At 38.3% G+C, this 25,228-nt stretch overlaps 2 protein-coding genes across 8 annotated transcripts in view; both read right to left on the bottom strand.

The window, feature by feature from the left end:
- Positions 1–4,848: 4,848 nt before the first annotated feature.
- Positions 4,849–14,728, bottom strand: EIF1AX (eukaryotic translation initiation factor 1A X-linked). Its single transcript, XM_019955902.2, has 7 exons — positions 14,506–14,728; positions 13,593–13,676; positions 11,472–11,575; positions 10,396–10,446; positions 7,753–7,834; positions 6,882–6,973; positions 4,849–4,955 (listed from the first exon to the last, which is right to left on the bottom strand). Exons 1-7 carry the CDS (start codon positions 14,519–14,521, stop codon positions 4,950–4,952), a joined length of 435 nt encoding a protein of 144 aa, XP_019811461.2. The 5' UTR covers positions 14,522–14,728; the 3' UTR covers positions 4,849–4,949.
- A 1,812-nt stretch (positions 14,729–16,540) lies between these two features.
- The window catches only part of RPS6KA3 (ribosomal protein S6 kinase A3), a 159,357-nt gene continuing 150,669 nt past the window's right edge, over positions 16,541–25,228 (bottom strand). For all 7 annotated transcript variants that reach the window (XM_070784985.1, XM_070784982.1, XM_070784987.1 and 4 more), the window contains 3 exons: positions 25,012–25,129; positions 22,526–22,666; positions 16,541–22,163 (listed from right to left, as the gene is read on the bottom strand). In XM_070784985.1, the coding sequence (XP_070641086.1) occupies positions 22,041–22,163; positions 22,526–22,666; positions 25,012–25,129 (382 nt within the window). In that variant the 3' untranslated portion in view covers positions 16,541–22,040. The remainder of the gene's footprint in view (positions 22,164–22,525; positions 22,667–25,011; positions 25,130–25,228) is intronic.

Raw genomic sequence — 25,228 nt, 5'->3', positions numbered from 1 at the left:
TGCTGACCACAAACCCAAGTTTCAATAATCAGTTTGTTAGTTGTTCAAGTAAAAATGGTATTCCATGAAAAATGATGGCTGGTTCAGTTTGCAACTCAATAATCACACTGTTTTTCCCTGAGACAACTGTGTAGAAGAGATGTGTAGAAGACTGCCACACTAAAAGAGTTAGATTCTTCGGTTATATAACCACTCTTGACAGTGTCGTATAGCTGTCTCATACTTCCTTTGGAAGCTTTTTTCTTTAAGAATATAGCATACTTGTAGCTCGCACTTTAAAAGATGCTTGAGATACATTTTAAAGAAACAAATCCCTGTATAGATTTGTTAACAAGATTAATCATTTTACTGCATGTCAGAGACACTGTAAAACTTGCTTTTTAAAAGAAATTGTTATTGAATTTGCAAAAAGCCAACTAATTCTATACCTGACAGTCTGGTGGATCAAATCAGCAATGAGACCTTACTCAGATTTTGTCATTTTTTGATCTTCCATTATCAGGTTGTGAACCAAATAAAGCTTGGATTGCAATATAAAAGACTAGCTAGATCAGTCTTATGGACTCTGTGGGAGAGGGAGAGGGTGGGGAGATTTGGGAGAATAGCATTGAAACATGTATAATATCATGTATGAAACGAGTCGCCAGTCCAGGTTCGATGCACGGTACTGGATGCTTGGGGCTGGTGCACTGGGACGACCCAGAGGGAGGGGAGGGGAGGGAGGAGGGTTCAGGATGGGGAACGCGGGTATACCTGTGGCGGATTCATTTCGATATTTGGCAAAACTAATACAATATTGTAAAGTTTAAAAATAAAATAAAATTTAAAAAAAGTGAGAAAGTTGACCGAAGAATAAATATTTCTCCTATGTCTCTGCACAGTATAAAATAAGGTCCAGTGAATGGGATTCTGGGAATTTGAAATCCTTCTGGACAACTGACCTAATGTTAGAAAATGTCTTCAGTAGAGGTTTGTAACAAATTGCCCAGAAAATCCTGTATCTGGAGTCTGACCAAATAGATTCATTCAAATCAAACACAGAAAAAAAAAAAAAAAGATAATGTATAGATTTCCCTCATACATCACAATTTTTTTAAAATCAAAATTTTAAGAATGATCATGAGTAGTTTAGTTTGAAACATCATAGTTTAAAAACAATTTCATACGATGTTGAAAGTTATTTCATATTTTATTTCTAATTGCAATAGTTTGCATCTGACTCCAGACAATGGGAATCATAATTCCAAACAATGGGAAAAGAAACCTCCAAATCAGTACTAATTACCTGTCATGAATCTACACTAAGACTGATTTAAGACTTAAGAATGAAATATGACCAGAGCTATCAACATTACTAAACTTTCTCTAAAGAAATATAGATGGGGAACACATGTATACCTGTGGCGGATTCATTTTGATATTTGGCAAAACTAATACAATTATGTCAAGTTTAAAAATAAAATTAAAAAAAAAAAGAAATATAGAGCAAGTTAGTATTTTGCAAAATATCTTTAGGCAATTTAGAAAATCCCATGTTAGTCTTATGCTGAATTAAATGAGGGTGGTAGCAATTAAATACGGTATTGACATAAATATACAAACATATTCTACACACTTTTTATTATAGGAACCAAAGACTGCAAGTGAAAAAAATGATAAATTGAGAATATAAAAGGCATGCATATTGTATCTTATACAGTCCTAGGTATCAAGTGAATAGTAGTGGACACTGCTCTAAGTGCATCACATATGAATACGTATTATTAATCCTCCCAATAATGCTGATTCTGCAGGTACTGTTCTCTCTCATCTTACAGGGGGAGGGCCCTGAAGCTCAGACAAGGTGGAGAAAGTGTGCGTGGTCACGGGCAGGTAAAGGGCAGAGTGGGGGCTGGGGCACAGGCTGCCTGACCCGAGTCCACGCTCTTCACTTATCACAAGGCTTCCTAAGCACAAGGCGGCTGTGGAGGAAGAGAAGATACAGTCCAACACACTCTCCAAATTCCTAAGAGTGTTTTATCACACTTACTAGTAAGACGTAATTCAGATTTTCTTTTCTAAATTTTCTGAAAAATGCAAAAAAGCTACTTTAAGGCAAATAAATACAAAGTTGTATGCAAAAGTTCATGGGAGTCCAAACTGTATAAACGAAACTTCCCCTTAGTAATAAGCAGGATAGAGATCTAAACATCTCATACCGGAACAAATCTTTTTAATCTTTATGATTGTAAGGGAACATAAAGAACTTACTTTTTATTTCACTGTCAAGCCACACAACACTGGATGTTGTTAAATCTGTATGCAATAAAGTATAAATCCAGCTAGGTATTTTATTTGAAACATGCTTTTATCTATTTGATTACTCACTTGCTCTGAAGTCAGTATTGACAACAGTTTGCATTTATTAAAGTTGTTATGCAACATCCTATATATTTACACAAGAGATTAAGTTAAACTAAGTCATTATGAGTTTTATAAGCAACAACTATGTTTATGGGCTTCCCTGGTGGCTCAGAGGTTAAAGCGTCTGCCTCCAATGCGGGAAACCCGAGTTCGATCCCTGGGTTGGGAAGATCCCCTGGAGAAGGAAATGGCAACCCACTCCAGTATTCTTGCCTGAAGAATCCCATGGATGGAGGAGCTTGGTAGGCTACAGTCCACTGGGTCGCAAGGAGTCGGACACGACTGAGTGACTTCACTTTCATGTTTATAGCCACAATTCCATGGATGTGGTGAGTAAACCAATGGCCACTTCCTTAATAAAATACAAGAATTTTCATCATGCATAGTTTACAGGCTCCTTAAGAGGTGGTCTCTTTGAGAAGCTGGATGTTCAAGAAAGATTCAACAGTCAAACAATTAATTCTTGGCAAATCTCTTTTTTTACACAAACATTTGGTTTGGTTATTTAACCACCTTAGTAATACAACTTATTTATACTCTAACTGGAATAAACATTGTATAAAAACACAAGCCTGTCAAACTCAATAGTGGTAACTATTACACCCTCTTTGCAGTAAGAATCATTATTCTTAGATTTCAAACACTTTATTTTCTTTCAGGGCACACCTTATAGCACTGTATTATAGGAATCAAACAGCGTAACAAAAATTTTTTTTTTCTTAACGACCACTTCCATTCCAAATTCATGTGAAATATAATCAAATAGCGTAACAAAAATTTTTTTTTTCTTAACGACCACTTCCATTCCAAATTCATGTGAAATATAATCAAATTAATTTTTACATTAAAGACAAGCAAGTAAAATAATTCCTCCAAGTAGTGTTGCATATGAACTACAAGTTTACCCCAACTATTTTAATCATCGTGATTTGAGATCTTCTAGAGTGCAACAGCACCAGATGGGACTGTTACTACCTCAACAAGAAAAAAGTCACTTGCAAACACAAGAATTAGTGTCATATTTGTAATTTGAAAAGAATCTTTAGACAAACCATTTGTTAAGGGAAGTAGAAAAACCAATGTTGGAGTTGTACCACCCCTACCATGAACTATAGCACAGATGCAGGGTCAAAACATTCTTGGTAAAATAATGTGGAGGAAAGATCTACATAGGGCACACATTTAGCAAAGCACTCTTATGTACAGAAGCCTAAATATCTTAGGAGGTTTAGATTACTCCTTACGTCATTACTTTGTGATGACGACGATCACAAAGCCAAATTTTTCAAAGCTGTTTCCTTAAAAGTGTTAAAAGCTACAAGGACTTCTTTCATGATTTCTATGTAGGTCTAGGTCCTGCCCTTAATTTCATCTTACTAGAAGTGATAATAGAAAACTAAGTAACACAGGGTAAATCTAAATTGCCAATAAAATACAAGCAAAAACACCTGTACACATAATAAAATACATCCTAAACACAAAATAAGGGTTTAATATTCTCTACAGCACAATACTGACTTTATGTTTCTCCCTTGTATGCAGCTCTTCCATTCAGAAACTGTAGACCATCTTTTCATTTCATTGTTATGCCTTCCTCTTTTCCCAGCTTAGAGATACTTTCCAAAAGGCTTAATTTGTACAAGAAGTTATGAAATTAAATTTTCATTTACACATAAGTGTTTATAAAGCACTCAAAATCCCAGTTTACATACATACGACTTCTGAAAATAAAACTTTTTGAACATAATCTTTTTGTTTTGCAAAAATATTCTACATAGCATGTGATCAGTCTTTTGTTGTTTGGGAAATCATCCGTGAACAGTAAGTTAGAAAAAAAAAGTTGATAAGTATATCAATGTCTCCGATGTTAAGATAACTGGGTGCCACCTAGTGTTTGACTTCTGCAACTACTAACTCTACAAATTCAAAATTGCTATTAAAACCCAGGTTCTAAAAACTGCACTTTGGAAATGCCTTTTCCTGACAGTGGCAAAATAAGATCATGAAAAAAAAAGTATATGATATCAAAGTTAGTATAAAAATAACCAAATGCCACTTAAATATGAAAAACAGATCATTTTTGACTTCATATGAAGATTTCTGCTTCCCTTAAATTGTACCAAAATCTTAAGGGAACTAGGTAACTGGAATATATAAAAATTCATTGTACAGTCAACAGGTAAGTCAAAACTAGGGCTTAATTATAATTTATAATGAGTGTATGGCAAGTGGTTTATTCAAAACATCCATTTACTTATTACTGGAAGTGGTCAAAGTAGGAAAGGCAGTAATCCATTTTTTTCCTTTTTTGAAAGAGCAGATGTCTTTTATCCAAGCTCCATTATACCAAAAGAACAAAGTGGCCTAACATTTCACTTAAGAGAATTCAGCATTACCAGTTTTTAAAGAAATACCTTAGAAACAAAATCACTCTGCTTTAGCAAATTTTGCTGCTAATGAAACTTTTATTTTAACGAGTCACAGTTAACATCCAAACTGTTGAACAATCTTCAGAGAAAACTGGAATGTGCGAGGCTGAGTTCACTTTAGATCTGGAAGAAAAAAAATCAGATCAATCAAAAGAATTTTTATACTCCAACAGTCTACCTCATGTAAGGGGCACATGCACCCTCTTTATCTTTAGACTATCTGGGAAACAAATTCAGTTTGAAGAGGAAATTCTGTACAGTAGGATTTTCTCAATTCTGGTCTGCTGCCAGTGAATCTTTACAAATTCCTTCAGAATGCTATACGTTATGCAGAATATTATCTATAAAGATTAGTGTCTGTCCTTTCATGCTAGTGACTAGAAATTTATCTCAGGGGTGGGAGCAGACACAAGGAGTGTTACTTCCTCAAAAAAGGGCCAAGTGTGATACCAAATTCTCCTACCAGTCAACCTGGTTATAGAGGTGAAGGCAAGAACACACAGAAACCATTTGGAGAAACACCTTGGGGAAGAAGTAGTGTTCTCAGGTGATAAAACAACACTTACAAAACGTACAAGCCAACTCAAATTACTTTAATAACTACTGTCTTTATTATCCCAGTTCTGAGGAAGCACTGGCACAAATTTAAAAGTATTCTTCTTAGAAAAGCTTTACCCTATCTAGATCCTCACCCTATCTATCACCTCTGTGTATGTGACTTCAGACTCAGGCATGTTCTCTGACTAGGTTCTTAAGTTCCTAAAAAAGGTCTTCTACCCCATCTGTCAGAATCTTGGGATCACTCCTTGATCTATAATACAACAGCTCCATGTCAGGTTACTGTCACAGAATATTATCGATAAATCTACTGTCCAAGTATCATTAACAGTTTAGTCACAGGAACCCTCTGGCTCAGGGGTCTCCAAACGGAGGTAACATTAAAAATAGAATGATGGATTTATTTCTTAACCCTTATTAATTTTCTATTTTAGGGTATGCTTTAAATTACAGTACTGTAGGTTTTGTGCTCAAATTTTAAGTCATGGTGTATTCTAAATGGTTTGGAGATACATCAAAATATGTAAGATGGACTGACAGAGGAATAAAAGTATAGATAGAAATATGATACACCAAGTTTAGAAATATGTTAATTATAAAATCTTGGTGGTAGGTATCACTTACTCAGTGTTCCTCAGGACCAGTTTTTGCTTTTTTGCGGGGGAGCTGTGCCACAAAGCTTGTGGGATCTTAGTTCCCTGACCAGGGATCAAACTCTAGCTGTCAGCAGTGAAAGCACAGAGTCCTAACCACTGGCAATCCAGGGAGTCCCTTTAACAGGGCTTTTAATGTTATGTTGTAATTCCAATGCTTCATACCAAACTGGTTCAAACAAGATTATTCTTCTAATATACTAGTTTCAATTAAGAGAAGGCATGTTTGTACAACACAGGGAATATAGCCATTTATATTAATAATAACTATAAACACCCTATGCTATGCTATGCTAAGTCACTTCAGTTGTGTCCGACTCTGTGTGACCCTATAGACGGCAGCCACCAGGCTCCCCCATCCCTGGGATTCTCCAGGCAAGAACACTGGAGTGGGTTGCCATTTCCTTCTCCAATGCATGAAAGTGAAAAGTGAAAGCGAAGTTGCTCAGTTGTGTCCGACTCTTAGCGACCCCATGGACTGCAGCCTACCAGGCTCCTCCATCCATGGGATTTTCCAGGCAAGAGTACTGGAGTGGGGTGCCATTGCCTTCTCCGATAAACACACTATAACCTTTCAAAATTGTGAACCCATATATTGTACATTTGTTAACTTACATAATATTCTACATCAACTATATCTCAATTAATAAAAGAAAAGGCCTGTTTCTTGGATAAAATCTTATTTCTCACAATTTCTTAACAGCTCTTTCTCTAGATACTCTAGCAAATACTGATCTTTTCAGGAAGAAATATTGAAAAAGATCATAAAATTCTCATAAGCACAAACAATTTGACTAGCACAAACCAAAGTTGAGAAACACAAGGTGCATCAACTTACATCATCAATGTCTTCATCATCATCTCCGATGTCATCAAACTGGATTTCATCATCATCTCCAGGACCAAATGTATCAGTTTCATTGATTTTAGCTTAAGAAACAATAACAAATATAGTCATATAATATAGCCAAGATGTTAACAAAAATGAATTAAAGTGCCCACTGAAAGCAGTAGTTGGGTATCAAACACTGAACTATACAAGTCAAACTTTTAATTTAATCTGTTTCATTATCAAAAATATCCTTGTAATGTCTACCTAACAACCCTAGTATATAGAACACTATTTTACACAACAACATCTCTAAGTCAAGATAGAAATAGCTTTCTTTTGTTCACAAAGGTATTTTTAGTGAGGCTGGCTCCAATTAAACAAACTCTGAACTATTACAACTTCCAGCTACACTTCAAAAAAGGTAGTACATGTTAACGACCCAGAAATTATCAAACACATCAATCAGAAAAATTTGGTTATATCATGCTTATCCCTTAATTAACAGAAATGAACCAGGAACTGCTAGTCCTATTCCCAGATATATTAGTATTTCCTAGACTGGAAATGTGAAGTAAATAATTACAGCAGGATTTTCACACCCAAGTAAAATAACAGTTTTCTTGGTAATATGCAATAACCAAAATATAGTCCAGGGCTCATAAACGATAAATCCTCACCAAAAATATAGTTATTAGAAACAGAATCTCAATTACTTTCTTCTTAAGGTGTCTAGTAATATGAAGTGAAGGTAGGCATACTTGGACTGAATCACGTAAAGACAAAGCTAAATATGCAAAATCCAAAAAATTCTATCAAAATTCCTTCATCTAAATCAAGGATTAACAGCATATTAATAGGTTAATAACTCAGACATTACCATGTTCTGGAAGCTCGCCATATGCCTTCAGACTTCTAGCCTCATCTGCATTGTATTTTAAGATTACATCAGCTTTATTATCCTTAAAAAGAGACACATAATGTTTAAAAATAATTATGCCAAAATACTATCCATTAATTTCATAAATTAGTTTCAAACTGGATAAAAAATTAAATTTCACTGTTGTGCTATTAAACTCTTCTTTTCTTAAATTTTAAAGTTTTCTCCTACGCTCTGAAAAACATTCTTCGGTTTAGGTCAGTCTGAAGAATCTTGCATATGTAAGCAAATAATGATCAACAAGCTTAGGGAAGACATTTATATAGATTTCACTTCAAAAGAAGCAGAACTGTGCAGACCCAATCTTTTAGTTACCCTGGGATTAGAAGTCTTTTGAAAAATAAAAATTCACTGGGACCATAATTTATAGGTGATTAAACACTAATTCAAAAATTGAGACGGGGATAATGACCTAAGGGAATTATTATACTTTTCCATAATCAGTGGTTCTTAGGGTACAAATCCATCAGAATCTCTTGTGGAGCTTTTTTATGTCTATGCTTAGTCATTTCTGACTCTTTGTGATCCCATGGACTGTAGCCCACCAGGCTCCCCTGTCCATCGAATTCTCTAGACAAGAATACTGGAGTCGGTTGCCATTTCCTCCTCCAGGTCATCTTCCCAATCCAGGGATCTAACCCATGTCTTGGCAAGCAGATTCTTAACCAGTAATGCTACCTGGGTGGAGCTTTTATATCTCCTGATAAATTAGGAGTTGTGGAATGAAGACCATGAGAGTGTATTTGTAAAATACATGGCTATTTCTGATGCAAGTGTCCCACTGAAAATGAATGCTTCATAACATTCACACTTTCCCATTTGAAAAGAATCTGACTTAATTAAGGAAGAAAAACGGGTTGAAGCCAATTGTCACAAGTTCAAAAAAATTTTTGGACCTGAAAGAAGGTCCAAAGAAAGGCAGGAAAGTGATCACAGTGACCCAAGAATGGTATGATTCAGGACCAGCACTTCTCAAAAAGCATTATGCACAGAAGCCCAAGGGGATTCTGGTTAAAACACACATTCTGATTGAGGCGGCCTGGGGTGGGGTCCAAGAATCTGCATTTCTAACAAGTAACTGAAAGCTAGTGATACTACTGGCCCCTGTACCACCCTCTCCGTGGCAGGGGCATAAAAGAAGGATCATGAGAAATTAAGAATCAGAACATTTATTTTAGCTGTCATTTTAGAGTATCAATATGAATGCTACTCAGGTGGCACTAGCGATAAAGGACCCACCTGCCAATGCAGGAGATTTAAGACACTCGGGTTTGATCCCTGGAGGAGGGCATGGCAACCCACTCCAGTATTCCTGCCTGGAGAAGCTCATGGACAAAGGATCCTGGTGGGTTACAGTCCCTGGGGTCACAGTCAGGCACAACTGAAGCAACTCAGCACGCTAGCACGCATGCATGAATGTTACATCTTTCAGAACCTTGACTTCTGTATCTGTCAAACAGGGAATTAATTCTACTTCTGAGGTTCTCTTTAAGATCAAAAGAAGAAAGTGGACATTAAAATAATGAGTTTAGAGCACTCTATCTCAATGTCAGCACTGTTTATGTTTTCAGCCATATAATTCTTTGCTGTAGGGACAAATCTGTGTGTTTTAGGATGTTCAGCATCACCCCTGGTTTCTATCAATTAGATGCCAACAGCACTGCCCTTTACCCCCATGTGTACAAACCAGTCATGTCTCCAGACACTGCCAAATGTCTCCTGGAGGAAAGTCACCCACCGTGGAGAACCATTGATTTAAAGTAGTAATTTTAATTCTTTATTCTGGAACATATATTTAAAAAATCAGAGTATGATCAGAGTTATAAAAATAGAAACACTATCACTCAAAATGTAAATATATACATGGTGATGAGTTCCAATAGGTGGAAACCAAATAGATTTCACAGACTCACAATGGGTAGAGTCTCCAGGTAGAGATCACTGAAGGGCAACTACCATTTTCTTCCCTAAGTTCCCATCTAAATTTAGAGCACAAGAGTTGGATATGACTGAGTGACTGAACACACACACTTTTATCATGATTTGTCTTGTAATTACTTGTGTGCCTCTTATTCTCTCCACTGTCAGGCCATAAGCATTTTGTAGATGGCAGCCTGACTCACTCAGTTGTATCCCCTAGAGTAATGGTTTTCATATTTTTATTTCAATATGTATAAATTTAAAAAATTGGGGCAGGCAGGCAATCCAACATAAAATTACATTTTTATCCTGCCAACTAAGAACACTAACAAAACTACAGTATAGTATCCTTCATTCCAAAAAGGGAACTTCTAAATATCCAAAAGAGAAAAAGGAGCATTTAGCTTCATGAAAAATTCACACTGTGATTCTTCTATAGTGAAAATGCAGACTCCATAGACTGGCACTGGGGAACCATGATCCCTGGGGTACCCAGCACAATGCCTATGACAGAACTGGCCCTTAAGAAATGTTTACTGACACAATACTGAGCAGCCTACTTGTCTGGAAACTAGTCAAATTTGGTTATGACTTATGTTCTAAACATCAGTTGCTCACCAAATTCAAGCAAGTAAACAATGAAAAATTTAATAATATTTTTACCTGGTAGTCCCGTAGACCAACCAATATAATGTCTGAGGTATTTATCCAGACCTATAAAAGCCAGAACAGGTTACATTTAAAATAAAAATATTCAACCAAGAGCAATGTTGAGTCAGTCTTCCCACAACACATACATACTATTCACTCAACTATGGGTAGAGTATCTACATTTAGGGGAAAAAAACTACAATAAGCAGCTGAGCCATTTTAAAGTTTCTATCATTTGGGATATTAGAAAAATAACAATCTTATTTAACTACTTGACAGTTTAATAATTCCAGAGGACCAACGATTAGTTTAGCAATTAAGGGATTTCTAATACTGAACCACTCCAAGTGGTTGGTTACCCATTACATACGAGAATAGTAAAATTAGAAATGTGGTTTTACCTTCCCCCCATGTACTCAAATACACACAGGAAACAAAATCCCTTTAGTTTGGTAACAGAAGCATTAATGACCCAATTATTTTTTTAATCATAAAGTCAAGATTAGAGGGACTTCTAACCAACCTCATGAATAAATAAATCTGTCTAATCAGCTACACTGATGGGAAATTAAACATTTCTTTCCAAGGCTGTCCATTCATGATTTCAATTCAGGAAATTTAACATTAATACAACACTTATTTACCATTAGTTCATATTCAAATTTCTTAACACTCCTTACAACTATTTTCCCCAACCCCAAGTCAGAACCCAAATAAGGACCACTTATTGCACATAACCAATGAGTCTCTTTAATCTTCTTTACATTGAAATAGACCTTCCAGCATTTTTTTTTCTTTCATGACAGTAACATTGCATGTATTGGATTGGCCAAAAAGCTGGCTCGTGTTTTTCCTTAAGTTGTTACGGCCAACCCAATATTCACAGTCAGATGATTTGTTTTACAATGTGCCCCTCAATTTGGGCTTGTTAATTATTTTCTCACGATTAGATTCAGGTTAACCACCTTGGGCAGGAATACAACATAAACGATGCTAAAAAAAGGTCCCTGGCCCATAAAAACCTTACTGCCATTTCTCCCCCTTTAACCATAATTTTATATTAAAGTAAAACAAGTCTCCACAGCTACCTTCTTTCTCAGTTTCCCTCTGATGTGGCACAATCTCTTAACACCATCGAAACACATCGCTTCCAATCTTCCGTTTCCCAACATTTTGATTACTTGGGCATACTCTGGATGAGGGAAAAGAAAAGGGTATAGGACATTGCTCAATTTCTGATAAAGGCAACTTAAAGTCCACATAAGTTCATTAGAACACATAGGTGTGTTGGTTAGGAGTAAGTATTTGCAGTAAAGTTAAATACAAGGGCGTGATAAACACCTAGTATACAGCAGAGCCAGAATCAAAGCTGTGGAATGCCATGTCCATGACAAGCTGTCTCTACCAGAAATATTTTAATTACCTACTTACTCACTGTGAGTTAAGTAGACTGACCATGGTCTTCATCACTGTATGCTCTACTTCTGGAGATCAAAGTGGCTTGTCCCAAAATATACACTAAAATGTTCCTCATCAATCGCTCACTTTGGATCCTCACCCAGTTATGGATCTCCTTTCCCTCAGAGGAAGGTTAGCCTTTAGAGACTGGTCACAACACAATTTTTGGTACACTAGCAAATAAAAGCAGCTTGAACGTTATTCATGTCTTTGTGATTATTTTGGTTTTTGTAAAGCTGGAAAGATGTTCCCAGGCAAATGCCAAACTTTTAAATCAAAATCTTTCCAAAATGGTACTGAGGAAGCCACCCTGTTTTGCTGCCATTTGAAAAACTGAGATTATACCCTGGCTTGCACAAGGGTCATCTCTTGTGGCCCAGAAGATTGGAGGTGGGGGATGGGGTCACTCCAGAACTTTTCGCTTACTCAAGTTGTGTTTAAGAAGAGGCTATCCACCAGTGTGTAAATATAATGAAACCTAACTTTCAAAGGTTCACCTGTGGGATTGCAAAGTGGCAGTGTTACTCAGACTGCAGTGAATCTAGCACCCATTTACCACCTCAATATTGCTGGTCAATTAAAAGGTAGCCTCTCTTCCAAAGAGGGAGGGGGAAACATGAAAAAGAACTAATGGTAGTCAAAATAAAGTCAATTGCTAAAGGAGGTAAAAATGACCAAGGCTAAGAAATAAAAAGGTCTTTCAGCCAGATACTGTGTTTCATTTTCAGTGGCTTATACATATTCATGGTATGAACAAATTCATCAAGTTCTATAAAAGAGACAATTAGAAAAAGTTATTTGTTAAAAACTGCTGGAAATTACTGAGATAAATATAAAAATTTAAATATGATTATATACTGGACAGATAATATATTCACGTTAAAATACCTGAGAGTGAGTTGGTGATGGACAGGGAAGCCTGGCATGCTGCAGTCCATGGGGTTGCAAAAAGTCGGACACAACTGAGCGACTGAACTGATAACCTTAGTTATCTGAGAATAGACTTGTTCTTAGGAGACGCATGATGAAGCACTCATAGTCAGGGAAAAGTACCATAGTACCATGATGTCTGCAATCAACTTCCAAATGGTTCAAGATGGATGGAGACACATACAAACACACACGTGCACATGTGAAGTGTTTAAGGGAATTCATGGTACTTAAACTCCCAACTTTTCTCAAAGTTTGAAATTACTCAAAATAAAAACATGGGAAACTAGTGTTATTACTTAAAAGTCTTAATTGGTTTGAAAAGGTCAAGTCAATGGTTCAGTTTCATTTCACTGTATTTTAGAAATTATTGATAAATGCCAGTACAACTGGAGAAGTAAGGGAAAGGCTTTGGATTCATTCCTCTAATAACCATGGTCTATTGAACACACTATGTAGCACCATTCACTATCAAAAAAAAGCCAACTAAGTCATGGAATTGTCAACAATATAGCTTTTGAAGTTTAGTTCCCTCTGAACAGTTCAATTCATTCTTAGTTCTGAGGGTGTTCACATAAAATAGTGAAACATACGTATTTACAGAAATGCCATCAACCCTCAACAAAGGCTGAGTATACACGAAATAACTACAAAGAAATGCTCTGGAGAAGTGTGGGGGATGAGAAAGCGAGAAGAGCAAGAAGGGACACTGCATTTTTTGCTCCAGATTATGAACAGTATCTTTTATGTTTAGAAATTGAATATCTTTATTTACAAAAGAGAACTATTACTGAAAGAAACCTAACTTATTAAATTCTTACCTTGCCCATCTTCTTTGAACACCAGCTCTCTCTTTTCAGATTCATTCTCATTCTTGCCTCTGCGTCTGTTTTTACCTCCTTTACCTAATAGTTTTTAAAGAAAAAGACATTATCTGAAAAACAGTAGAAAAAGAAACTAAGGCTTATAAAACATTCATGACTAATTTTATAAAATAAGGTCTCTCTGTACCTGCTCTCCCAAATGAAAGATCTGTGTGCAAAAAGATAAATGGGCCGGAGGTGGGCCCGGCAGAGTTCTCACTACTGTAATGGAACACACTGATTTTTGCAGTAGTAGAGGGAGACAAAGTTGTGGCAACTCTGAGAGTTTACACTGGATCTGTAGAATACATCAAGCCAGTAAAAAAGCAAGGTCCTAGCTGCCTGAACTTGAAAACCACCAAGATGTCCTTCAGTAGGTAAACGGATAAACTGGTATTTCCATATAATGTGTACAATTTATTAATAAAAAGAAGCTATCAAGCAACTGCCCATACAGAATCCCACGCGGGAGTACTGATGGCCACTTAAAGCAGCCATCACCCTGTGAAAGTTAACAACTGCCGGTAAGGCCACAGGCGCCCATGCGGGAAGCCCAGGCCGCACGGAGGTCTACCCACAGGTCCCTATAGCGCCGGGGTCTGTCTGGCGCGAATTACGAGCAGAAGCACACGTTCTCCCACAGGAGGCCCTTCAAAAATGGCGTCGGCTCCACCCCAATGTGACCAAACTGGAAGCCTGAAGTAACTTCCCAGCTCCTCCCCCGAGACCAGAATCGCGTCCGGATAGTCTAGCTGTGTGAAGGCAGGCCGGAGAGGAAAGTTATTGCGGCCTAGGCCATGCGGAGGCCGCGGACAGAGTAAGGGAGACCGGGCAGAGGGGAGTCGTGGTCCTGAGGTACAAGCGGCATTACCTTTATTCTTAGGCATGGCGGTGACGACGCACTTGAGGCGTCCCCGACTTCTCTCCGAGTGGTGGCGGCGACTCCTCTGAAGGGAGACGCGTGAGATAGGGTGACACGAACTGGCTGCGAGAGACCAGGTCGCGTCTGCGGGAGTCGGGCGACGGACGTCTTCCGAGATCCGCCTTCCCCGACGCTCGGCCGCAGCAAATGGCGTCGCGCCTGCTTGCGTCCGTTATCTCCACCTCCCAACGTCAGCAGGCCACGCCCCCTTCTACCTACAGCGCATGCGTGGCTGGCTGACTCCTATTGTTAGATAGGCAGACGCGCTCTCAGACCGTTAACGGCCGTTGGTGGAGCCCCGCGGGAGGCCGGGGGCGGGGCACGTGAGCCCGAGAGCGGGGCACGTGAGCCCGAGAGCGGGGCACGTGAGCCCGAGAGCGGGGCACGTGTGCACGAGAGCAGGGGCGGGGCCATGAGCCCGGGGGCGGGGCCGCGAGCCCGCGAGTAGGGGCGGGGCCGTGAGCCCGAGAGCGGGGCACGTGAGCCCGAGAACGGGGCACGTGTGCACGAGAGCAGGGGCGGGGCCATGAGCCCGGGGGCGGGGCCGCGAGCCCGCGAGTAGGGGCGGGGCCGTGAGCCCGAGAGCGGGGCACGTGTGCACGAGAGCAGGGGCGGGGCCATGAGCCCGGGGGCGGGGCCGCGAGCCCGCGAGTAGGGGCGGGGCCGTGAGCCCGGGGGCAGGGCCGTGAGCCTGGGAGCAGACGGAGTCCTGGAGGCAGTGGGCGGGGCCCAGGCCCCGCGGTACAGGCGTACTCAGGTAGCGCCCCCTGCTGCCTGGCGCCAGACTTCTACTCAGTTCAGTTCAGTCGCTCAGTCGTGCCCGACTCTGCGACCCCATGGACTGCAGCGCGCCAGGCCTCCCTGTCCATCACCAACTCCCGGACTTCTACTGCTTTGTGGCAAACTGACGTCTTCAGGTTTGAGCTGCGGGTTCATTAATCTCACAGTTCAGTTTTATTACTTGTCCCAAAGAGTAATATTTACGTGACACTTGTTATTACTTTATAAGTGTTTCCTACCTCACTGTAAACCTAATTTGGCGGAGACCAAATCAGTTGCTTACTATTACCAGCATTTAGCAGAATGTCTGGCACACAGTAGTTGCTCAGTACACACAGGAAGGGAGGGAAGAAGACAAACTCAGCATTAGGGGCTTAATTGTATCCTCCCAAAATCTGGAAAAGACTCTGATGCTGGGAGGGATTGGGGGCAGGAGGAGAAGGGGACGACAGAGGATGAGATGCATCACCGACTCGATGGACATGAGTTCAGGTGAACTCCGGGAGTTGGTGATGGATAGGGAGGCTGCCTGGCGTGCTGCAATTCATGGGGTCGCAAAGAGTCGTACACGACTGAGCAACTGAACTGAACTGAAAATTTGCATATTTAACTCATAACCCCCAATACCTCAGGATGTGACTTTGGAGACAGGGTCTTTAAAGACGTAATTAAATTGAAATGAAATCATTAAGGTAGGCCCTGATCCAATATGACTAGGTGTCTTTATAAACAGAGATTAGGACACAGCACAGAAAGGAACACCGCATGAGCAGGAAGGTAGCTATCTACAAGCCCAGGGGAGAGACCTCAAAGGAAACCAATACTGCTAACACCCTGGTCTCAGATTGGTAGCCTCCAGAATGGTAAGAAAATAAATTTGTTTTTAAGCCACCCAGTCTGTGGTACTTTATTGGTAGCTTCAGCAAACTAATACAGCTGACTATGTAGGAGGAAGAGCTTCACTTTTAAGTAAGCTTATTTTAAATCACTTTTCTGAAAATGTTAGCATTTCAACATTTTCTAAGGAAGTGGACATTCCTAAGTGACAGAGAAATAAAGTACAATTGTCAAACAGTGGTTCTCTACCAGGAATGGTTGACAGTGTCTGGAGATACTTTTGGTTGTCACAACTGGGGAAGGAGGGCCGTGCTGCTGGCATCTAACAGACAAATCTAAGCAAAATAATCTCATAAAAGGACATACATGCATTTATTTGAAACTTTATTATATAAATTTTCATTTCTTTTAAAGATTACAAAACCTGTTCTGTGACAGGAATACAAGCAATATTGTTCCAGGATTATTCGTGGATACATCTGAAAGAGCTTAGATTATACATTAATAGTATGATTTGAAAACTTCCCAGATTAGACTCTTAAGTAAAACAATTTAAAATACTCAGTGATATTTAATCCTTTACAAGCATTTCATAATCATGGCAGCAGTGCCAAGCATCTGATGAGATTTAACCACCAATAAAAGGTACAATACATATAAACTCATGATATGGTGTCATGGGCTTCTGGCATGCCTTACTAGAGAGAAACTAGTATAAAGTAAAATCATATATAAGAGTATAAAAATATTTGTGACTTTTTTCTTTTTTAAAAACTGTTTAAGTAGATACCCACCCCTTTCCCACCCATGGCCAAAAATGCAAAATAATTACATCCCTTAGGTGTATACCTTCCCTTTTGCTTAGGGTAAGAGTTAAGATAAACGTAATACAGGTACATAATCTTAAGAGTTAAAAACTCATCACCCATAATTATTAAGGATGCTAAGGAATGGCAATACCTTGAAGCTTTTTTTTTTTAATTAAAAAAGAAAGCCTTAGATGGTAAACTACACTTAGAGAAACGCAAACCAAAACCTTTGTCCTTATGCCCTTGCTTTATATTTTAAAGTTCTACTTTAAGTACTTGTTTGAAAAACTCAGTATACAGTTCACTCAGTACTATAGTGATAATAGGAGTAAAGATTTTCACTTCCATTAGATATTAAACTAATCTACTTAGAGAGGACTATTACAGCAACTCTCTTCTCACATACATTTACATACATTGTACTCCAATGGTATGTGCTCTAAAGAGGTTTTCTTGAGGTTTACACCTCTGTTTAGTCTCTAAAAATTTTCCTTTCCACTAATCTCTATTCAATGTCATATACTTTGCTAGTTGCTCTGGGAGAAGTCATGGACATTTAAACAGCTTATCATGCACTTCAAGGTTATATGGCAAAATAATGAGCAAAGTGCCTTTAGAGGTAGGAAGTAGGCTCTCATCCCAACCCTTGGTATGCCCTGTTATGAACAGTTAAAAGACTGGAATCAAAGTGGTAAATGTGAGACAGATAGTAATACAAGGCTTAAGAAAATTAAGTTGACTTTGCTACTAGAATTCATTGAGAACACTCAGTCACATTGGAACCAGTTACAGGTCATTCGATCACACAGAATACAGCAGTGTCAAAAATATATAAAGCGCACTGTAGATACAAAATCTTCTTGGCCATCCATATTTAGTTATTATCATTCTGTAGACTCTTCACTAGAAAAAGTGGTTAAGCATGGCTCTGCAGAACACCACAGTCCCAAGAAAACAAATTAAAAAAAAAAAAACAGCAAATTTCATTCCTTCATTAATTGGTCTCCACTAATGGTCACTTGGGGAGACCAGCAAAATGTAAGCAATCTGGAGGTGAAGAGAGGGCTGTTTTCATTAAGTGAAATAAAAATGCTGAGTTAAGTCAACTTATCTGTGAATTAAATAAGGCTCAAAGTATACATCCAGTTTGTTAGTCACATGGAAGTGGACCTTTCAGAAGACAGAGCTCTAGCACTAGTTGGAACCCCCTGGTTTAAGCACCAAGGTCAGCTATGGAACTCATCGTATTTGTTAATCACAGAAAGCAGACCTTTTCTGACCATTTACATTCCTGAGATATCTGTCCTAATGCCTTTGTAAATTTCAAATGCTCGATACCACCATAAGAGAGAATTTTCTCTATAAAATATAGTCAAGCAACCTGAAAATTTTCAGCTCATGTATAAAGGCCAGGAAGTTGAGAAAAATTACAGCCATGTTGAAGTGTGTACTGCTGGCTTTTGTGGTGATGCACATTTGTACTAAGCCCCCAAATCGTGAATGCTTTTCTGCTGTCACCTGAGGCTGGATGTACCCTAGTGCTTTTCCTACCCAACCCATTGTGCCCAATCATGAAGCCTTTCCTGAGCTGAGGGTACAAGGTACAGCTAACAGACTAGCCCCACTTCCCATGATGTTCTCTTGTCCCAACAGTAACCATTTCTTAAAAATAGTTGGGAAAAGGTTGACCCAAACCAGCTCCTTGTAGCCCACTGTGTGTGAAATGCGGAATCTCTACTGCATACACACCACACCCTCTCCAGACACTCACCAAGTGACTTTTCCCACATGTCAGTCTCCAGCCTCACAGCATCCCAACTTTGTGCCTTGTCAAAATTATTATATTTTTGGACTTTTGGGGTTGCTTGCAAATAAATGAATCTATATCAAATCTGCTAAAGTGAAGAGTCTATTGTACTTAGAAGACATGTCTATGAATTAGGAACTGAAATTACTTATACAAAAAGTTCAGAGGACAAAAAACTTACCTTAATTTAGCATCATCGCTTGAAAGGGAAGATAGAAAACACATGGTACAATGTAATCCAGATTTTCCAGTATGTGCTTGGTAATGTTAAATTCAACCTACCATTCTGGATTATTTTGGATTATAAGCTAAGAGGAGGTTTGTGAAAGTGGCCTGTTAGTTTAGTTCCTTCTTTCATACTGAAATATCCTTCAGACTGAACTAAAACCTCCTGGGAAGTAACCAGCAGCACTAATGGGAAAGGGCCTCACTCCAATTGTAGGGCCCAAGAGAAACTGGACTTGAAGAAATTAATGGAAAGGTTATCCCAGCAGAGGCACTACATTTAGAGCACATTGTTGGCCAAGTTTGTCTGCTCTAAGTCAAAGGCAATAGGAACACCAGAATCACAGATGAAATAAAGTATGAACTGCTTTTTAGGCAGAAGGCCTTCAGTTTTGTGAACATATAACCAGTTATCTCCAATAAAACTGGCAGCTCTTCTAGGCAGAGAAGGCAAAGAAGGCATTCATGTACCAGCAGAGGACTGCTCCAAGAACTATAGTTTTTGAACAACTCAGCACATGGTCATGTGATAATATGAGGGGAAGGCAGCACGGTGTTATGAGGGAAAGAAACTGAATGGGAAGTTAAGGATTCTAGTCTTTGCTCTGGGTCTCAGGTTCTTTACATGCAATATGAGAAAGTTGGACTAGACAATTTATAAGGATTTACACATTTACTTCTGGTTTTAAAAGACTATGATTAACAATACACCTAAGCACTTATGAAATAGCATCAGTGTCAAAAATCTGAAAAGATCCATTTTCTGCCTAGAATTACATAAGTGACAAGAATTTGGGATGACTGGAAATGGCAACCCACTCCAGTACTCTTGCCTGGAAAATTCCATGGACTGAGGAGCCTGGTGGGCTACAGTCCATGGGGTCACAAAGAGTCGGACATGACTGAGCAACTTCACTTTTCTGGTTTGAAACACTTAATAGAGGAGGAAAAAAAAAAAAAAAAAAAAAAAAACCTTTATTTCCAGGCAATGGAAAGCAGGTGTTAATTGTTAGCATCCATATACTCAAGAATATTTTAAAACTTTGTCCATCTAGATTTTCTGAAATCCTTCCTCTTATGTATTTTTTTATTTAGAAGATAAATTTATATTTGATTTCTAGGCAATAATCATTTTGTGTCATCTGGGCAAATGGCATGATCACTTTTCTCTTTCTCTTGAATTACACAGAGGAGAAGTTAAGGAATAACAAGTGGCTTCCAAGACATTTAGATAAACCATACTTTCTTGGCTTTGTACTCTCAGGGGGAAGATTTAAAGCTTCTGGCAGGAAAAGAGATTTCTGATGTAAATGGCTTAGTACATGACTAGGAAAGATCTGTTCGGGCACATTCTCGACGAGATAAGTTAAAACACCTTTTCCTTGCTCGTATGTTTTTTGTATTACATACTGATGTATGCTAGGTAGCTTGGCAAAGATACAGGTAATAATGGATGCAGACATTTCTTTAATGAAATTGTGGAAACTACCAAATTTGATGTAGATAATGAATAAGCAGATACAGTGCCCATTATGAAAACTGATCATTTCTGAAATTAAAGACAGCATTATGTGAAACTAACACAATATTGTAAATCAACTATACTCCAATAAAAATTTTTTAAAAAAGAAAAGAAAGCATTATATGGCTATAAATCATTAGGAGGAATTCAGAAAACACTCAATGCTAAACATTCACTTAGTCTACTTCAGCTATGATTTAAGGTTAGAACAGATAATATTTGATCCAGAATGTTTTATTCCCTAGAATAAGAAAGTTTAAGTCCAAATTTCATAGAGAGGCCCATGGCCTTTATTACATTCAAATTAGTGTTTACTGTAGAGCATCTTAATGGGATATAATTCATTATGATTTATCTTTTTCTTCCCCCCCAAAAAAGCATACTTTTCCTGCAGGTATATAAGAACAGTATCCTGTTATTCATATGCTAAATTCTGCAATTTGATCTATTTAGACACAAAAGATCCAATAGGATTTCAATGACCTGTTGCTAAATGTTCCTTTGCCATCTCTTCACCATGCCTTTTAAAGGTCTTTGATGTATATTGGGAAAAATCCCAAATGTATGCCAAATTCTAAGTATGGAGACGATTTAAGATAAAAAATGTAAGAACTACTTCCTTAATTAAGGAAAAAAGACCCTAAGGATTTGCAAAGTATATGGACTAACTTCATAGGTGTACTCTTGATGTCTGTCATACCACACACACACACACACACACACACACACACAGTAACTTTCTCTATCACAAAAGCTCTCTAGGTTAGCCTGACAGAGCACCTGACTTTAAGAAACAAACAAACAAACAAATGAACCAGTGAAACAGACATGGGGAAAGATATGTACATTTTGGAAGTATTACATTCAAAGGCTGTTCTACAATCTGGCCATTTTGAGGGCTGTCCAACAATACTGTTAATCCAGGTGAACTATTTAACCAGATTTAATAGTCAATTGATTAATAATAGATTCCAAGTTAAACAAGGCATGTATACGTTAAAGAAAGCAGTACAGAAATGTACTGTATATGAACTGTTTACAAAAACATACAAAATGTTGGATGGCACAAGGGATACAGTGCTAATAGAAACGGATTGTTTAAGCTAAGTGCTTAACATAAACTGTCCATCCCTATAACTAACGAAGAATATTTAAGGGACATGAAATATTTCCTATAAAAATAATGCTATGTGGTGTAGAGTACTTTATTCAGTGTATTTTTAGGTGGTATTCATGTGTTCATTATTATTCTTGTTGATTCAGTGAATATATCTTCATCATGTTTCCATTTTCATTTCATCCGAAGCTCCAGGAAAATCTAACTTGCTAACAATCATTTAAAGCGAGAAGAGACAAAAGCGGGAGCAGCAGCAGGAGCAGCAGCATTATGGGTACCAGCTGGGACAGTGTGTGCTTGCAGGTGCCTCTCAGATATGTGCTACCTGTCACCAGAACTTGTGCTATCAACTTACACCATGGTACCAAATATCTCACTGAGGTCACTTCACAGGGCTGTAGAGGTGATTTTTTTAATACCTCTCCGCTGAGCAAGAGTAGAGCGGCCTACTGGTTCCAAAACTGGTGACTGATTACGGTTTAAAGCAGAGTATGTAGCTGCCATGGCACCCTGAAAACAGGAAAGAAAGGTCACAAATAATGACAGTGGGTAGTCATTTATACACAGAATGACAACCTCAAAGAGTCTGCTTTGGGTTGTGTGTAAGAAAGAAAAGTACAAAGAAAAGTCAGGAAGTCCACAAAGCTTATCTGATTAATAAACTCAGAAATCATTCCTAAACTAGCTTCAGGATGGTATTTTGGCATGCCTTGGCTTTTTCTTTTCTAAATCACCCACTGTATGAGAATCTCACCTGAGAAGTGGATGCGTGTTGAGAGGCAGTGAAAGGGCAAGGTGCTGTGGCAGAGAGACGGCATCTCACAGTCTCCCCTGGAGGGCATGTGGCATGCATGCCCCAGTGGGCTGCTCACCTTGACCAGATGTGGTGCATCCTGTCTGTTGAGTTGGTATTGCGGCAGTTGGTCCCAGTGGACAATCCAAGGATGTCTGAGCACAAGGGCAGCGGTCAGTCTCTGGTGAGGGTCCACATGAAGCATCTTTGACACCAGGTCCTGTAGTGGGAAAAAGAATAAAGAAAGCTTAAACCTGTTATTTGTTTTCCTATAGCACCTGATACTGTGTAGTATTCTTCCTTGGCTTCCATGACACTATTCTTTCTGAGGAGCAGACCTTTGGGTACAAAGCAATTTGGTCAATATGACAATGTTTAAAAAAAAAAGTAAAAACTTAAGTCTTTGTTTTCTCCTGAGTTAACAATAATTCTGGTGCATTGCAAAGGGTGAATTTACCACATTTTATGTATCTTTAAAGATTTTGGCTCTTTTTTCCCTCAGATATTCTGATTTTCTCTACATTTTCGTTGGTTTATTTCTAAGTAACTTTCAGCTACTGAAGATTTTTTTTGTACTACTGGTAAAACTGAAAAGTAGGATATAACTGTCTAATAACAGGAATTAATTGGAGTGTTCTAAATGCTCCCTCCAAAGATTACAGAGTTATTTTTATTTTTTTCTACTTCTCAATTTTGTGGGTATTCAGCATATTACATTATAATCACAAGTATTAACTGGACAAATTAGCAAAACTTATTAGTAATCATGTGGCATTCATAAAATAGGCTGTGCATTGGATGCAATTTTTTTGCATTATTTGTATCTCATCCTCACCTGCCTTTCACTCAAAAAAAATCATAAAATGCAAGTGAATGAGAACCAAATTATAAAAATCATAGAGATAAGCTAGACTTGCTTTAACTTATTAAAAAACCAGGCAATGTATAAACTATGGTACTTTCTATGGTAACATTACTTGATATGCCTGACAACCAATTGTGACAAAGTTTGCAGTGGATCCCAATGGTTAAAAATTACTACTCCACAGTGACCTTGAAAAAGGAAAATCTGATCAGTACAATGCTTAGTATTTTTCAGCAGCTCCCCAGCAATTAGAGAAAATCCCAAATCCTGAGCATGACTGACAAAACCTTTCATAATTGCGGTTCATCAGTGACCCTCTTACATGTACCTTGTACTAGTCACATCAAACTCCGTGCACCACCCTGGAGGTACTGTGCCATTCCCATGCCATCATGACCATGCGTGGGCTGCTCCCTCAGCCTGGGATGGACTACATCCTTCTGCTTCCCAAAGCTGCCTGGCAAATCCCTTCAATGCTTCTGGAAAGCCTTCCATGAAATCTTTCTGATCAAACATCATCTGTGAACTTCTTTAGCACAGTAAGCAGAGCATTGTAAAAGCACATGTGACACTGAACTGTATATTTCTGGCCATCTTACAACTAGACTGAGAGCTCTCTGAGATCAGGAATTCCATCTGAGTCCCATCTTTTATCCCTGCCACCTTCACTTATTAAGCACATTGCAGGTGCTCAATACATGAATTTTAAAAAAGTAAAAAGTACCAAGAAAAATGAATTACCTGGTTTAAGAAATTTTATTGTTAAACAAAGGGAAAAGCTAACATATCATTTAAAATACAGTTACAATGCTAAATATTATCAACACAGATATTAAACTAGTCAACTGAGGCTTCATATCGATGCCAAAATTATCTATAGAAATTTCTGACATATCCTATTTACTAATGCAATTATTTCAAGTCAAGCATCCACCTCTAAGAAAAAGGAGTGAGCACTTTTTACCAATATGTATCTTCCTCATCTCCTCTATGTTTTTCTTATTTTGAAATGGAAAACTTTGCTCTTCCTTTCAAACAGAATTTTCTTCAAATGAACTGAAAGTGAAACTAGAGCAGAGTTAGAAGGCAAATCAATGCTATTCAGGGGATGGCAGGTCTGCTAGCAAGAAAGGCTTTTCAAATGGATTTCAATTAGACACTATAAAGCTAAACTACTATTTATTGTGAAAAAGATAGACCCCTTTCTTCATAATATGGACCAAAAATAGAACATGGTACAGTTACTCTAGGGAACAAGGACTTTGGAATTGGCTGTTTCTTTTGAAGCACCTACTCATGCCTGGTGTGTAACTGTGGAGAAGTTCACACTAAAATTCTGGGCTTTGGTTTCCTACTGTGAAATGGTGACACTACTAGCTATTCTACAGAGTTGTTAAGAGGATTAAAGGGGATAATTTAGGTAAAGTGCAGTGTGAGGCACAGAGGAAACACACAAATCATGAGGACCACAAGTATTATTCATCATGTTCATTACTGAGCAGTAGTATGAAATATACAGATAGTAAGGCCAAACCAATCTATTCTGGGAAAGAAACAACATAAGTGGTCAATTTTTGAGTCTGAGGTATCTGGTGACATCATTTCAATACTGCTTTATCAAGTTTCTAACTGATATTTTTTCTCACTAGAGATTATGAAAAATTATTTTCTCAAAAGCTTTAATAGGAAGCCATACTTACCTTTGCTGTGTCTGAAACAGAATTCCAGTAGCCACCACTGAGTGAGAATTTTCCACTGCCTATTCGAGCCAGTATTTCCTCTGGTGTATCATCAGGGCCATTTGCAAATGGAGTGTAACTAATTTATAACAGAATAAAATGCTAATGAATAAAGTTTCTTTTTTCATTGGCAATTTTCATATTTATTTGCAATATCCAAAAGTACTCTAAGTAGTTC

The sequence above is a fragment of the Bos indicus genome, chromosome X (assembly GCF_029378745.1).
Source record: "Bos indicus isolate NIAB-ARS_2022 breed Sahiwal x Tharparkar chromosome X, NIAB-ARS_B.indTharparkar_mat_pri_1.0, whole genome shotgun sequence".
In the NCBI taxonomy this organism is placed as follows: Eukaryota; Metazoa; Chordata; class Mammalia; order Artiodactyla; family Bovidae; genus Bos; species Bos indicus.
Note: the sequence above shows the minus strand (reverse complement) of the source record. Positions and strands in the feature narration are given on the sequence as shown.

What these genes read in the sequence shown, in the direction of transcription:
- EIF1AX (XM_019955902.2), bottom strand. An exon ending in GAGGGAAACTGAGAAAGAAG is followed by an intron (nt 10,447 to 11,471) that starts GTAGCTGTGGAG and finishes TGGCTTTTATAG; the next exon opens with GTCTGGATAAATACCTCAGA. An exon ending in TGGCGAGCTTCCAGAACATG is followed by an intron (nt 6,974 to 7,752) that starts GTAATGTCTGAG and finishes TTGTTTCTTAAG; the next exon opens with CTAAAATCAATGAAACTGAT.